Source organism: Dromiciops gliroides, chromosome 1, assembly GCF_019393635.1.
Source record: "Dromiciops gliroides isolate mDroGli1 chromosome 1, mDroGli1.pri, whole genome shotgun sequence".
NCBI classification, from domain to species: Eukaryota; Metazoa; Chordata; class Mammalia; order Microbiotheria; family Microbiotheriidae; genus Dromiciops; species Dromiciops gliroides.
This window is the reverse complement of record NC_057861.1, coordinates 630705785-630722824: the sequence shown is the minus strand read 5'-3', so window position 1 is coordinate 630722824 and position 17040 is coordinate 630705785. Positions and strand designations below refer to the sequence as shown.

Genomic DNA, 17040 nt, shown 5'->3' with positions numbered 1-17040 from the left:
GCTGTACCTTCTTCCAAGGCTTGAATTCATTGTTCCTAATCTATGTGCCAATTAACGAGAAGTCAACATTCAGGAGCAGATTCATCCTCTTGGTGTTATTTTGTAGTAGCTTGTTTTCCTTTTCTTAAGCTTGCAGGGAGCTATAGAGTCATCACCGCCTTATTTATCCATCAGTTTAATCATCTGAGTGCGCTATTTCAGTTGTCCACCAGGTGGTGCCATATTTAAACGACTAACCCAGTCCTCTGTTCTCCAAGACTTTTATTTTGTTGTTCATCTGTGTCCAACTCTTTCTGACCCCATTTGGGATTTTCTTGGCAAAAATACTGGAATGGTTGCCCATTTCCTTCCCTGGTTCATTTTACAGATGAGGAAACTGAGGCAAACAGGGTTAAGAGACTTGTCCAGGGGCAGCTAGGTGGTGCAGTGGATAGAGGACTGGCCCTGGATTCAGGAGGACCTGAGTTCAAATCCAGACTCAGAAACTTGACATTTACTAGCTGTGTGACCCTGGGCAAGTCACTTAACCCTCATTGCCCTGCCAGAGAGAGAGAGAGAGAGAGAGAGAGAGAAACTTGCCCAGGGTCACACAGCTAGTAAGTAACTGAGGCCAGAGTTGAACCCAGTAAGATGAGTTTTCCTGACTCCAGGCTTGGCATTATACCCACTGAGCCAATTAGCTGCCCCCAACCATTTTATAATGTAACCTATATTATGAGAATGGCCCCTAGTCAGCTCTCAGCCTGCAAAAATCTAAACTCTACCCTGTATGGTAGCCTCTGCTCAGCATTGGCTCTGAAGCAATTTCAGTTAAAGCTTTTCTATTGGGGTTCCAATTTAATATAGGGCAGAAAGTCTTAATCTTTATGTGTTATGGACCCCTTTGGCAGTCTGGTAAAGCCTATGGACCTCTCCTCAGAATAATGTTTTTAAATAATTGAAGAAAATGATAAATTTCAGCTAGAGGTTAGTGAAAATAAAGCTATAATTTTTTTTTCCAATCCAAATTCATGTTCCCCCTGAAATTTACAGGGGTCCATGGACCTGAGGTTTAGAATCCCTGATACAGAGGATAAAATGGAAAGTCACAGGGGCAGCTAGGTGGTACAGTGGATAAAGCCCCAGCCCTGGATTCAGGAGGACCTGAGTTCAAAACCAGCCTCAGACACTTGACACTTACTAGCTGTGTGACCCTGGGCAAGTCACTTAACCCTTATTGCCCTGCCCCCCCCCTTCCCGCCAAAAAAAAGATTACATGAAATGGAAAGTCACTCCAAATGGTAAAATGTGAATTCTACTGGCTATAGATGGCTGAGCTCTCACACTACAGTATGTTATTCTCTCAGATCACTTCTCAATGCATTCATAGATTCAGAGACCTGTAGATTTGAATACTATAATCACATTGTAGAAAGAACAGAAGAGACATTGGTCTACACCTTATTTTCAGTAAGAGTACAACAAATACACACTTAAAGTCCTGTAATTTCAGAAATACTCATTGCTGAACCCTGGCATAGAAAGAATCACAGAATCTGAATTGGTAGAGACAGAAGAGGCCAACTGGTCCAGTCCATACCTGACTGATTATCCCTTCCACCACAGCCACAACCAGGATTTATGCAACCTGTGTTTGCAAACCTCTAGTAGGGGGAAAACCACTCTTTCCCAAGTCTGCTTATTCAATTTTTGAATAATAGTTCTGATTTGTTAGGCTTTTCTTTATGTCAAGCCCACATCTGTTTCCCAAAAACATTCATCCATCACTCCAATTTCTGCCTTCATGGCCAAGAATAAGTCTAATCACCCTTCCATGTGAAAGACTTTCAAATATTCAGCCATCTTTTAGGAGTTCCCTCCCTCACCCAAATCTTTCCCAAAGTATAGATATCAGATCACTAGTTCCTTCAATCAGTCCTTACTGGGACCTCTTCATCATCTTAGTCTCTTTACCTTAGATATTCTCCGCATATTAATGTCTTTCCTAAAATGAAGCTTGAAAGTGCTTCTCAAACTAAAATGCTAATTATCTGGGAAGCTGATTTTTCTAGATAACAACCTTTAGGCAACAGAACTTCTTAAAAATTTTAACTTTTTGGTGGGATTCTTTCTAAAATGTCCTTTTTCTAAAACTACAAAATTAGAATGTAACATCTTTTATCAATCACAAATAGAGAACAAGCTGTTTTAATGAACTGTTTTCAGGCCAAGTGTTTGAGATGTGTATTTGTTACAATGTGTCTGTTGTTTAAAACTAAATGTATCAATAAAATAAAGGTATCTGACACATTTCCTTCTTATGTTGTGCATGCTTTAAAGCTTATATGCATCAGTGTAGCCATACACTGATTACATATTTGTGGGTACTTTCTCCTACAGGGCAGATTTTTTTTTTTAGTGAGGCAATTGGGGTTAAGTGACTTGCCCAGGGTCACACAGCTCGTAAGTGTTAAATGTCTGAGGCTGGATTTGAACTCAGGTACTCTTGACTCCAGGGCCGGTGCTCTATCCACTGTGCCACCTAGCTGCCCCAGGGCAGATTTTTAACCTATCCATCTATGATTTATTTGTGTTTGTTTTGTTTTTCTATGATTTGTTTTGTAAGCATTTATTAAGCTCCTGTTATATGCTAGGCACTGGGCTATGTGCTTTGTTGTTTTTGTTGTTGGAGTCATTTTCTTGGTGGGTCCAACACTTCAGTTGTTGAATGTTGCTGTTTCCCTCAAAGGATCTCAAATATTCCAGTGTTCTTTGCAATATTCTACATCTGTTTAACACCCTGTGAACTACTAGCTTGAAGTAGTTCACAGTTTCAACATTAGATCGTGCTACATTCCTTTTGATGATGTTCTCAAATGTTTGAGATGTTTTTGTTGACTTGTGCTTTCAGCTACAGCCATTAACTTCTCAAACTTTCTCATTTACAGCATCAAATCTTTGAGAAGCTAAACTTTCAACAATTTCCGTAATAAAAAGCAAGTATGAAGGACTGAAAAAGCAGTTAGGTGGTACAGTGGGTAGTGCTGGGCCTGGAGTTAGGAAGACTAATCTTCCTGAATTCAAATCTGACCTCAGACACTTACTAGCTGTGTGATCCTGGGCAAGTCACTTAACCCCATTTGCCTTAGTTTTCTCATCTGCAAAAAGGAGCTGGAGAAGGAAATGGCAAATCACTCCAGTATCTTTGCTAAGAAAATCCTAAACGGGGCCATGGAGAATTGGACAGAACTGAAACAACACAACACAACACAGCAAAGGAATGAAAATCAATATGGAACAGGAAACAAGAGTGGTAGTGTCTTCTGATTCCAACTTTTGAGAAGCCATGCAGTATACCCTTCAGGCACATATATCCCGTTAGGAAATAAATGTGGTTACTGAAGAATGAAATAAAAATATTGATTTTTTCTTTTAATTTATTTGTGTTAATTTTTCATATAACAACTAAATGCTTGTTGAGTAGTTTGCACATAACAACTTAATAAGTAGAACCATTAAGTATTTCTTTTTTTTTTTTTAGTGAGGCAATTGGGGTTAAGTGACTTGCCCAGGGTCACACAGCTAATAAGTGTTAAGTGTCTGAGGCCGGATTTGAACTCAGGTACTCCTGACTCCAGGGCCAGTGCTCTATCCACTGCGCCACCTAGCCGCCCCCATTAGGTATTTCTTTTGGTCTATGGGCACCACAAAAAATTACTAAGAACACTAATTGCCCAGTGAACTGAGAAAGTTTGGGAATCTCTGGGTTATCTATGTTATCTTTGGATCTTGTTATATGACTGATCCGCCCCTTTTTCCAAAGAGTATGTGGCATATGACTTTTATCATTTCTTGACATCCCATGATCATCATTATAGGCATCATTTTCTATACTACAATATAAGAGAATGCTTTCTTGGGGGAGATAATGGTGTTTATCCTAAAACTGTTTGTTCCTACACAAAATCCAATTCAATCCAATCCAAAGAGCATTCAGTAAGGGTTTGCTAATTGCAAGAACTGTTAATGGGAATACAAAGACAAACTATAATACAATCATGGCCCTCAGGGAGTTTATATTCTATGAGAGGATACACACACACACACACACACACACACACACACACACACACACACACATTTATATAACAAGTAAGCAGAAAGAACCCTGAACCTGGAGTAAAAAGACCGTTTCTGTTCTTTACTACCTGTGGGACCTTTGACAAGTCGCTAAACCTCTCTACTCTTCACTTTCCTCATCTGAAAAATGAGGGGGTTTGGACAATGGTCTTGAAGTTTCTTGGTTCTAAATCTAAGATACTAAAATGGACCCAGGGTTCCAATGATAGATTTCATGAATTTGAATGGGGAAAAGAATTAAATCTTTTATTTCAATGGTTTAATTCAATCCTATATATTTTATTTTATGCAATGAAAAATATGATTCTCAGAAGGGGCCTAGTCTTTGCCAGACTGTCAAAGGGAGTCTATGATAGAAAAAAGTTTAAAAATCCCTCCCTGAAATAAGAAATTTGTAATGGTGCTAGTGGGCAGAGTTGTGTGACTCCCTCTCGCATCTTTCAAAGGCATTGGAACTATCATTGGTAGAATCATAGGTTTAAAACTGGACCTCAGAGGGCATCTCATAAAACCATCTTATTCTATAGATAAGGAATCCAAAGCCCAGAGGGGATAATTGTCTTGCACACATTCACACAGTAAATAGGTGAGTGAGATTTTCCCCATCCCTTAGTTATAAGAGATTCACCATAGTTATAAGTGATTGGATTAAGATAATAATATATTAACTAAAAAATTGTGATTTATTATATTTAGATATTATTACATTTAGATTACATAAGGTCAAAAGGTTAAGTCTTGGGGGCAGCTAGGTGGCGCAGTGGATAAAGCACCGGCCTTGGATTCAGGAGGACCTGAGTTCAAATCCGGCCTCAGACACTTAACACTTACTAGCTGTGTGACCCTGGGCAAGTCACTTAACCCCCATTGCCCGCCAAAACAAACAAACAAAAAAAAAGGTTAAGTCTTTCCTCATATTTCCTGATTTTCCAATGTCAAGCATTAGGTAATATCACAAGATCTAGTAGTCAGCAATGGTATATTTTAGTAATCATGAGTGACATACTTTCCTATAGAGTTCACACTGCTGACCAGTGGCCTAACAATGATCCACCCTATTGTTATCATAATGCTGACATTTATAGTCATTTAGGTAGTTCCTCATATTTCCTAAGAATATGTTTTAATTTTAGGAGCACAACTAATGATAAAATACTGTACAAGTGTAACTTTGGAAGGGTTTATAAACCCATGGATTTTGTAATTCTGGGTCTTTCAGGTCCAATGCCTGGATGACCAGCTTTGTTGGGGGATTAATCCTCTCTCAATAAACCTATCTGCTTTAGCCTGGAAAACTTTGTTGTTTTCATTCTTCTGTCAGACTTAAAAATTTTCCCGACAAATATGATCCTGTATCTTAACCCAGTTCTTGGGCTACAACTCCAGCATCCACCATACTTTTGTCTCTTTCTGCTGCCAAATGACAAATTTTCATGCTGTCATGAGAGTACTATTCCTAATTTGCTGAAAATATTTACACACAATTGTCTGCTGAAAGCCAGAAGGTGGTGAGAACTGTGGAATGGCTTGCTGGGATAACAAGCCCTTCCCACAAAGCAAAGGGTTTTGACAGCTATTTGGCATTCAAAAAACTTTGATAGGCCCTTTTGGGACCCATTCTAGATAAGTGAGTTGCTTGAAGGCTGACTTCTGGATAAATACAGTATGATATTAACATTATTGTTATTATTATCATTTAAAAATTATTATTGGGGCAGCTAGGTGGCGCAGTGGATAGAGCACTGGCCTTGGAGTCGGGAGTACCTGAGTTCAAATCCAGCCTCAGACACTTAACACTTAACTAGCTGTGTGACCCTGGGCAAGTCACTTAACCCCAATTGCCTCACTAAAAATAAAAAAAAAAAATTATTATTACCCTTCACCCTCCTGTCATTTTGGAACTGCCCCTACATAGATTGACCAGTACCAGCTCTGTTAAGAAAAATACTTTGTTTTTGATACTCTTTAAGGTACTGAAATTTGAAAGCCTAAGGAGGTGGCATGTTCTCTCTCTGTTTCATGTAATGAGCCAGACACAGAATCCAAGAGTCCTAAGCACAGTCCTTTTACTGGGCCCTGTTTCATGAGGCTTCCAGTTCCCGATTTGCTTTTTTCCCCCCCTAGGGCAATGAGGGTTAAGTGACTTGACCAGGGTCACACAGCTAGTAAGTGTGAATTGTCAGAGTCCAGATTTGAACACAGGTCCTCCTGAATTCAGGACCATTGCTTTATCCACTGTGCCACCTAGCTGCCCCCCCCATTTGCATTTTTAAGTGCAATTCAAACTTTTTACCAGCACTCAATGTAAATCAGAGTACTATTCTTGGACAAAGAATAGATACAAAGATTAGAAGTTGCAATCCCTGCCCTCTGGAACCTTATAGCCTACCAGAGGAATATGACCCATAGACAAATAACTATAATACAAAGAAAAAGGTGGTAAATGCATAAGAGAGATCATATTAATAATGAATGGCTTCAAGGAAAACTTCATGAACTAGGTAAGAGCTTCTTTAACTTTTTCCACTCCCGACCCCTTTTTGCCTGAGAAATTTTTGCGGGACCCCCAGTTATAGGTATATAAAATAGATATATATGACCTTCAACTGTTGCCAAATTTTTGTGACCCCCACATTCAGTTACATGACCCACAGTTTAAGAAGCTTTGGACTATGGACAGCTAGGTGGCACAGTGGATAGAGCACTGGCCCTGGAGTCAGGAGTATCTGAGTTCAAATCTGGCCTCAGACACCTAACACTTACTAGCTGTGTGACCCTGGGCAAGTCACTTAACCCCAACTGCCTCACTAAAAAAAAAAGAAGCTTTGGACTAGGTGATATTTGAGTTGAGGTTTAAAGAACAATGCCAAGATTTCAAATGTGGAAAATTGAATTCATGGTATTTGAAACTTTGGTGTTATCTTTAACATCTTCATGATGTAACAGTGCTTCTGACAAGGCATGGCCTGACTGCCTTGAAATGGTGAAAAGGGGAAACTGAGATTAGGGCTACTTCCACCAGGGTTTTTAAGGATCTCTTGAGGGAGAAGAAAAGGGACCCGTGAAGAGGAGCTAATATACCCATAATTCCACTGCTAGACTAGCTTCCATCTGCATATGAAGCTTTACACTGATGTTATACCGTGGAAAGTTTGCAGGACCTGCAGAAAAGAAAAGTTTGAATCTCAACTCTGACACTTACTGACTATATGACAATGAGCGAGTCCCTTCTCTGAGACTCAATGTCCTTAAAGGAGATGGGGTGAGGATAGTAGTATTGGTATTACTCACCTTCAGGGTCATTTGAGGAAATGAGAGAAATGTGGGCTGATATTATTATTTTTGTTTTTGTTTTTTTGCCAGGCAGTGGGGGTTAAGTGACTTGCCCAGGGTCACACAGCTAGTAAGTGTTAAGTGTCTAAGGTTGGATTTGAGCTCAGGTCCTCCTGGATCCAGGGCCGGCGCTCTATCCACTGCACCACCTAGCTGCCCCTGTTATTATTATTTTTGTGCCACTTATAGTCATGTCACTTCTCAGTTGGGGCAGTTAGGTGGTGCAGTGGAATATAGCACTAGTCCTGAAGTTGAGAGAACCTGAGTTCAAATCTCACCTCAGACACTTACTAGCTGTGTGACCCTGGGCAAGTCACTTGAGCCCGATTACCTCAAACATCTGGAGCCATCTCCAGTTGTCCTGATATGTGTCTTGCCACTGGACCTAGATGGCTCTGGAGGAGTGAGGTTGGTGACCTTGCACAGCCTTCCTTCACTTACATCCAATTCAGTGCAAGTCATGACATCACCCTGATATCATTGTCCTCTTTGAGATTGAAAGATTAACAACACAAACTACAACAATGACGACAACAACAACAACAGTTTTCAGTTCAAAATCTTCACTGACACTGTCTAATGAGTATATTTCACATTCTTTTCTCTGTCATTCAAAGTCCTCCATAATCTGGTAATCACCCTACCTTTTCAGACCTATCACTTCTGCTATATTCTAGCCAAAGTGAATTACTCTCTACCACTCTGAAAGAAACCTGGTTTTTCCTTCACTTTTGTGCTTTTGCTCATGCATGTTCCTTGGAATGCCTTCCTTCTCTTCTCACTCAGCTTTTACTAGCCTTCCAAGCTCATCTCCACTACAGTTCCGACCCCCATAAAAATAATACCATACCATCCAGCTTCACAGAATAAGGAGAGAATGGGTAGTTAGGAAGCAGAGAAACTGGATAGAGACAATGTTTTTCAGATTTGTAATTTAGAAAAGCGTAGGGTGAATCAGTAACTTCATAGAGTAGAAAAGAAAGCAGAAACAGACACAATATGGTTGCTATTAACACTGAAAGGTCCCAGAATGAATGACCCTAAGTGAGTGTGAGCTAGACAAGGGCTTACAACCAAGCTAATTCTTTCCCAAGGAAAGAAGGAAAGGAAAGAATTTGCTTGTGTTTTAAACTTTTCTCCTTGGGGAATGTTAGAGTCTGCAGATTCCATTTGTTTGAAGGCAAATCACTGATTTCCTTTAAGGTAGCAGGAAGAAGCCAATCTTAGCCAGAATTTGAGAATGAAGAGTGAGAAAAACAAGCCAAAATAAGGAGGTGGGTGGAGAGTGGTGTGGAGTGAAATATATAAAAACAGACTCCTAATCAGACTCCTCTTTGGGGCTCATTCAAGGGCTACTGAAGAGACTGCAGAAATCAAACTCCTTTTTCAGCATGGGCTGCTGGGAGGCTAAATGTATGTCTCTTTTCTTCATTCTTATATCTTTCTGTCTACAGGGAACCTCTTTGCAGAAAGCTGTTGAAGCAGGACAAAGAAAACCTTTTTATGAGAGGCTCCGAAGACTAGAAGAACAGGTAAATATTACATAGTTCATTGGGGGTGATTGATTCTTTTTTTATTTCTAAATCCTCTCTCTCTCCTATCCCCAGAGAGCCATCTCTTGTAACAAAAAAGAAAAGAAAAAGTTCAATAAAACTTACCAACACACTGAGCGTGACGGTATATGCAATGTTTCACATCCATTGTGTCTCACCTCAGTAAATAGATGAGGTACATTTTTTCCCTCATCTTTTCTTCAGGCACAAGCTTGGTAATTACAATTCAGTTTCAGGTTGTTTTGTTCTTTACATTTCCATTGTTATATTCATCTTGTTTATAATTTCCTGGATTTATTGACTTCATTTTGCATCAGTTTATGTGTCTTCCCATGCTTCTCTGAATTCTTCATGGTATTATGACAGAGTAATATTCCATTACTTTCATGTACCACAATATGTTCGGTCATGCCTCAATTGGGAATCTAATCTGTTTCTAGTTATTTGCTTCCATAAAAGGTGTTGCTATTAATATTTTGGTGTATACAGGATATTTCTTTCTATCTTTGATCTCCTTGGGGTATGTGTCTAGGCATAGGATCTCTCTGCATTAAAGGATTTGGACATTTTCGTCACTGTTGGGGTGGTATGAAAGCTTAAGAACAACTGACATCATAAGCTATCCCAGGTGAAAGATGCTTTCTTTAAAAACACAGATGGTATGGGAAGTTCATTCAACCCTTAAACAATTTGGCCCACTCTCTTCATACCATAAATAGGTAAGAGTTCTGTTTGTTGTTTGCAGTTTCGGAGATTTCAAGAAGTGACCCTAGTACGTCTCCAGGGGATTGCGGAAAACTATAATGTTTCCTATAATATCAACACCAGATTTCAAAACCTGACAGATGAGTATCACACCATGGCTATGTCTGTCAATGAGTCCCAGGCAGCATTGCAAATGGATCTGAACCAGCTGAAGGACTGGATGAAGAAGATTCAGAGAAGATCCAGGAAGGTGGACTCTAAGCTCCTGGCCTTTGGAAGATCCTTAAATGAAAAGAGTAAGCAGAGCTCCCAGGAGAAGATGAAACAGAAGGAGCAGAGCATCCTCCTTGCCAACCTCACTGGGACCATCACACAGGACATTAGTACCCTTCAGACTAGCCAAATCCATGTGCAGACAGAAATGGAGAAACTCCAGAATGTGATTCAAGGCCAAGGGGCCAGACTGAATGCTGTAGAGGAGCAGCTGCAGAGAGTCTTGCAACATGCAGCCTTCTCTCCAGGCTCAGTCACCACTGCTCCACTCCTACCTCAACCTCTGAAGGAGAAGCAGCAACCAGGCCAGCAGCTGCTCCATGCCAAGCACAGACACAGGAAAAAACTGCAGCAGGACAGGCTAGAGCTGGGAGCCCAAATAGAAACCCAGAAATTGTTTCAGGATTTGAGGAGATCTCCTGTGGAAGAGAAGGAACCAAACACACAATCTGGCAGACAGACGCTCCCCAGCATAGATGAGATCCTGAAGGAGCCACAGCAATCCCAGGCTTCCCAAAAGACAGGAGAAAGTAAGTAGCTGCATTCAGGCTTTTTTTTTTCACATATATGTTTCAAGGCTCAGCTTATGAGCCAACACCTATGAGAAGTATCAATAGAGTAAATGTGGTACTTTATTCCAGGAAAGGAGAAAGGGCAGAGTTAAAGCAACTTGATCCCCTTCATTGCTGGTTCTCTCTCTCTCCCTTTTAAATTTCCATAGGTGTGTGTGTATATATATATATATATATATATATATATATATATATATATATATATATATATGTGTGTGTGTGTGTGTGTGTGTGTGTATGTATGTATATATATATATATATATACATGTATGTGTATATATGTATATATATATATCAGTTATGTGTGTCATTTTTCTGAAGGGAGAAGTATAAGCTCCTTGAGGACAAGACTGTCTTATTTTGCCTTTGTATTCCCATGCCTAGCACAGTAAATGCATTGTATTTACCACATGCTTGTTGTTTGCAATGGATATTGAATCGGATGTGCAAGTGTGGCTAAAAAGGTGCCACTTACACCATTTCCCATATTTTGGGCCACATCTCTTATGACTCATCAAGCTTCATAGAAGAACCTCCTAGTCAAGGACAAGAGTCCCTACTCTGCCAGCTGGGACACTATTCTCTTTCCATACAATACATGCCTTCTTCCTGCCCACAGAAAACTGGTGTCCAGTATTCAAAGCTGCTTCTTTGTAACCACATCATCAAAATCAGACCACAGTTTCCTTAGTTCTAAGTCCTATGGAACTCTTTACCTCTCTTTGCCCACAGATGCCCCCTTATCCTTGCCAGAGTTATTTTTCCACTTCTCAGTTCCCTGCTGGGAAGAAGTTGATGCAGGTATTCTGCACTTTCATGTGGATATGTCTGCATTCCCTGGAATTCCTTGAGGCCTTCAGAAACAACTGGAGTTTTTGTCTATTATTTCTAAGCTCTTAACTAATAATAGGATTCCCCTACTCTCTGTTAATCTCTTTCAAACGACACAATGTGAGCAAAGTCAGAGAAGAAAATGGGAGTATGGGCACAGAGACATGTTTTCCACCAATGGCCCCTGCTCCAAGATAATGTGTATTCTCAACTGGAATTTGCACCCATGCTCACCACCTAAGTCTGTTTGATGTGGTGGGTCTCTGAACCAGTAGCCAATTGTTTCACCTCTTCCTGGAGGAAAGTGTATCAATGCTTCTGGTGATGCTTCCATTGTGTGGTTGGATTCCCTGATACCTGGGGATGCTACTTCTGCCTTCCCTTGTTAGAGTCCTAGCCAGTTAGTTACCAGAAGAACAACTGAAATTTAATTCAATTTAATAAACATTTATGAATGCCTACACTGTGCAAGACCCTGTTCTAGGGACACAAAAGTGATGCATGATCGTTTTGTTTTTGCTTTTTTTTTGTGGGGCAATGAGGGTTAAGTGACTTCCCCAGGGTCACACAGCTAGTAAGCATCAAGTATCTTGAGGTCAGATTTGAACTCAGGTCCTCCTGAATCCAGGGCCAGTGCTTCATCCACTGTGCCATCTAGCTGCCCCAGGACATGAAAGGGGGAAGAAAAGCATAAATCTCTCATGTCAAGAAACTTCCATTCTAGTAGGGGCAGAGACATAGCCATGAAATAAGCACAATATAAGTTAGAATACAATGAGAGAGCTGGTGAAAGGCAGCATGGCACAGAGAATAGAGGCTTGTTTTTGGATTCATGAAAACTGGTTCTAGGAATATTTCTGACCCATACTTGTTGTGTGACCAGGAGCAAATCACAGTGTCCTGGTCAACTCTCCAAGACTATAAATTGACAAACAATTGCCTCTCTGCATTAGTGAAGTTAGACTTCTAACCACATGAGAGCACAGCTCTAGACCTTTTGGTCCAAACCAGAAAGGCAGCCTGATGTAACAAAAGGAGCCAGGACTCATTGTTAAAGGACTTGGGTTTGACTACTAGCCCTGACAAGAACCAGGTGTGTTGTGTTACCCTGGGCCAGTCACTTTACACCTCACTGTTTCCTCTTCTATATTTAGAATGTGCATGGAGGAGTAGATGATCTTTGAGGTTCCTTCTAGCTTGGAGTCCTTTAATCCTATACCCTCAGTGCCTGGGAGAGTAGGATCAGGTTGGGGAAGCTTCACCTCTGGCTGGGAGATCAGGGAGGAACTCATGGAGAAGGTAACCCCTGAACTGTGCCTTGAAAGAAGCAAAGAATTCTGGGTTCAGCTGGATTATAGGTTCTTAGATACAGTCTATTCCAGACATGGGACATGGCATGTATAAAGGTTTAGAGGGTGAGACAAGAGCTGAACATAGGGAACAATCTGGCTTGACTAGACCCTAAAATGAATGAAAGAGTATTACTATGAAAGAAACCTGGGAGAGTCACATGAAATGAATTTAGAAAAGGAGGATCAGGCCCTGGAAGACCTTGAATGCTCCAATTAGGAAAATGGTTTACTTCATGGATAATCTTTGGGAAGGGGAAAGGGAATACATAGTACCAGTCCTGATATGATGCTTCCTTCTTTTCTCTATCTCCAGTTTGCAATGTAGGGTCCATGCTTGTTTTCCCCAACATTTCTACCGAGAATGTGGTCATCTTCAGCCCAGGTTTGCTCACTGGGCTCCAGGAACTATCCTTCTGCACCTGGGTCCGGACATCCTCCAGCTACCTGGGTACCTTACTCTCCTATGCCACTGAAGAAAATGACAACAAGCTGGTGCTGCATGGTAGGGACACTCTAGTCTACGGCACTATCCACTTTGTGATAGGAGACCCAGCCTTCAGGGAGCTGCCAGTGGAACGGCTTCTGGACAGCAGGTGGCACCATATGTGTGTGATATGGTCTTCTATCCAAGGGAAATACTGGTTCTATGTGGACCGGAGGCTGGTAGCCACTGGCTCCAGGTTCAGGGAGGGCTATGAAATCCCTCCTGGAGGAACACTGGTGTTGGGACAGGAGCAAGATACAGTGGGCGGAGGCTTTGACAGCTCTGAAGCCTTTGTGGGAAGCCTGGCAGGTCTGACTGTGTGGGACCGGGCCCTGGCACCAGGCGAGGTCTCAAGCATTGCCACCGGAAAGGAATTGCCTAGGAGCATACTCTTGACCTTGGCCAATGCCTCCTCTTTGCATGGATTCGTGAAGAGGGAAATGTGTACCTGCCTGGAGCACTGTTCATAAGACAACTAAGCTAAAACCAACAATGGACCATGCCTTCTTCATCCTATAGCTTTTCTACCTCCAATCTAATCCAATAAGCATCTATGGTGTACCTACTATGTGCCAAGCATGTGTTAGGTACTGGGGATGAAAAGACAAAAAAAGAACTATCTCTACCCTCAAGGAGAATATAACATGTATTCAGATCCAACATCTAAACAGTTAAATCCTATGTATGATTATTCAGAGATAAGCGAGTTTGTCTATTCCCTTTTCTGTTTAAGCCAGTACACTCATACATCTAGTTATGGACTTTGGCCACACTCATCTGGTCGGTAGGGGACCTAGGAGAAGAGGGTCAAAGCTCTTCCTACCTTTCCCTGTAGGACATGGCAACACTCTAACACAGAAAGAAAATCTCCATTAGGGCAGATGACATTTCCATGATATTAAAAATGTATTACCCATACTTTATGGTTTGCCAATACTTTACATACATTATCTCATTTAATTCTCATAATAAACCTATGAGGTAGGTATTATTATCCTCATTTTACATATGAGGAACCAAGGCTCAGAGAGATTAAATAACTAAGCCTAGAAGGCAGAATTTGAATACAAGTCTTTCAGATTACAATTCGGAACTACTATACAGTTATCCCTTCCACACTGGGGGTAGGGTGGGTGGTGGAGGGGGGAGTTAGGGGCATGGTGGCCCCCCCATCTGGAAAATCAATGTAAAATTTTTTGGCCCTCCCTTTATACCAGAGAAGAAGTCTGAATTATTATGGTATTAAAAGATAAAATTTGTTGAAATCATACAATACTACACATATAGTATATGTATCTCTGAGTTTCTAAACTTTTTCTGTATCACCTGTTGGACTTCATGTATCACCCTGAAAAACTCCCCCAAAATTCCATTTTAATTTCTTATGCTGACCTGAAATATATTTACATCTTTTTTTTTTTTTTTTGGTGAGACAATTGGGGCTAAGTGACTTGCCCAGGGTCACTCAGCTAGTAAGTGTTAAATGTCTGAGACTAAATTTGAACTTGGGTCCTCCTGAATCCAGGGGGTGTGCTTTATCCACCGTGCCACCTAGTGGCCCCCTTCAAATTCCATTTGAAACTAAAGGTATTGGGTTGTCAACAGCCTAACTAGAGTTTGATTTAGGAAAAATGCTATTTGAAGGATTTCATGACAAATAATTATTGTCCTGACATTTTCCACTCTACTACTACCTAGAATTAATAGCTCATGGCTCTATTTCATCCGGGAACTGTAGAAATTTATTTTGATTTGGGGACCCTACCTTTAGGCTGAGATTAGAAAGCCTTAGGCCCTCAGGGTCTCTTCTGTGTGGGAGGTGCTGGTGCCCCTCCCCCTCTGCTTCAGCTGAGCCCAAAAGCCCGGCCTCATTCAGGCCAGGCTCTGGGCACGTGAGGCTCGAGCCGCAGCCCTGACTGGCAGATTAGCTTGGTCTGTGGGGGCGCAGGAAGCCCTGAGATTTGAGTGGAGAAAAGAAAGATATATATATATATATATATATATATATATATATATATATATACACATACATATATACATATACATACATACATATACATACCTGGGGGTTAGACTCAGGGGGAGGGACAAGAGAGGCTAAGAAGGGGGTTCGGACAAGGAGACAGGGGGCTGAGAAGATTACTGGAGGCTGGCTGATGAGACGGTAAAGGTTGGAGAAGACAGACAGGAGGCTACAAGAACGACGAGAAGGACTAGGAGCAGGGAAAAGAGAGGCTGAAGGGCAGACTGACCAGGAGGCAGCAGAGAGCACAGAAGCAGGTCAGCACAGGGTACAGGTTGGAGAAAGTGAAGATTAAGAGGAGTTAGAAGAAAGTAGCTGAGCAGGGAAAGTGTAACATACCCTGAGGTGAGAGATGGCTAAGGCCCTTATTGTATTCAAGAAGTTCCAAAGAGATGCAGTGGAAAGAGAAGTGCTGCAATGCAGTCAGGTTGTACATTTTATTTCCCTGTATTCTTAATTTTAAATAGTATCTCATAAATAAACTCTGCTTTGATTACTTAGTTAAGAGCCTCTTTAGGTTATCAATTTGGGAGCAGTGTGGTAGAATTTTATAAATGGCCCACATCAAATTAATAACAGTCAGATAGCCAAACAGTCAAAAGTCCCCAGATTAGTCATCCACAGTTTAGTCCCCCCAAAATTAGGCCCAGCTAGTCATCAAAAATATTTCTACATTTGAATAGCGACTGCGGCAGGAATTACAGCCCAATTATAATTTCTCTAAACCTATAATTTTTCATATAATCATAATTTTTAATAAATCCAATTATATAAATTTTCCAGGTTAGATTAGCTAGTGAATAATTATTTCTTTTACAGAACAAAGGGTTTCCCTGTGTCATCCAGTCAAATTCTGACCAGCCAGGCCTGTGTCAGCTTGGTAGGCCCAAGATATCAGAAAATTCTACAAACATGGAATGATAAAATGAACCTACCCTAGAGCAAAAGAGAGGCCTCTATATCTGCTGATCCAGCCGAGATTGTTTTCCACATTCCTCAATTATCTCTTTTGTAATAATAAAAAATTATAGGCATATTAACATAATGACAGCTTCCCCTCCCCCATTTTAGAGGTTTTAAAAAAGAGAAAGAAAAACCAATCCAAGCACAAATCTAAGTCAATTAAAAAAAATATCCAATCTCATTTCTTTTTTCCTCTTTTCTTTTCTGAAATTTCAATGAGGGGTTTCCCTCAATAAAAATTAAAATCTTCTTTTACAGCACAGGAGATTTCCAAAGAATAATGAAAAGGCAAGATCTCAAGGTCCTAGTGAATGAGATCCCCTGCAGTGAAAATGAAAGCTTAGTGGACTGTTTCAGTGTTGCAAATAAGAAAGACTAAAAAAAGACATTAAGAAACCCTTAGCCCTTCTGGCAGAGAGAGTTAGAATCTGTTAGAACTGAAGGAAGGGACATAGGAGGTCATCTAAAGCTTGTTCAATTAAAGTTACAGAAGGAAAGCTGATGTTAGGGACAAGTCTCCTCATTACTTATTCTCTCTGTTACACTCATTTGTCTTTCCTTAATTAAAAAGAAAGAAAGAGAAAGGATGGAAGGAAGGAGGAGGAAGAAGGGGGGAGGAAGGGAAGGAAGGAAAGCAAGAAAGAAAGAAAGGAAGGAAGGAAAGAAAGCAAGAAAGAAGCAAGGAAGGAAGGAAGAAAGAAGGAAGGAAGGAAGGAAGGAAGAAAGGAAGGAAGGAAGAAAGGAAGGAAGGAAGAAAGGAAGAAAGGAAGAAAGGAAGAAAGGAAGAAAGGAAGAAAGGAAGAAAGGAAAGGACAAGTCACTTATCTTCCCT

At 40.8% G+C, this 17040-nt stretch overlaps 1 protein-coding gene across 1 annotated transcript; it reads left to right on the top strand.

The window, feature by feature from the left end:
• Positions 1 to 8843: 8843 nt before the first annotated feature.
• PTX4 (pentraxin 4) lies at positions 8844 to 13692 on the top strand. The gene is made up of 3 exons (XM_043972286.1): positions 8844 to 8984; positions 9751 to 10513; positions 13052 to 13692. The coding sequence occupies exons 1-3, from the start codon at positions 8844 to 8846 to the stop codon at positions 13690 to 13692; spliced, it is 1545 nt and encodes a 514-aa protein (XP_043828221.1).
• The last annotated feature ends 3348 nt before the right edge of the window (positions 13693 to 17040 follow it).

Bases quoted from the DNA above. Each gene is read 5' to 3' on its own strand.
- PTX4 (XM_043972286.1), top strand. From the start codon at position 8,844: ATGGGCTGCTGGGAGGCTAAATGTATGTCTCTTTTCTTCATTCTTATA. The intron at 8,985-9,750 runs GTAAATATTACA...TGTTGTTTGCAG, and splicing joins TCCGAAGACTAGAAGAACAG to TTTCGGAGATTTCAAGAAGT. The intron at 10,514-13,051 runs GTAAGTAGCTGC...CTCTATCTCCAG, and splicing joins TTCCCAAAAGACAGGAGAAA to TTTGCAATGTAGGGTCCATG.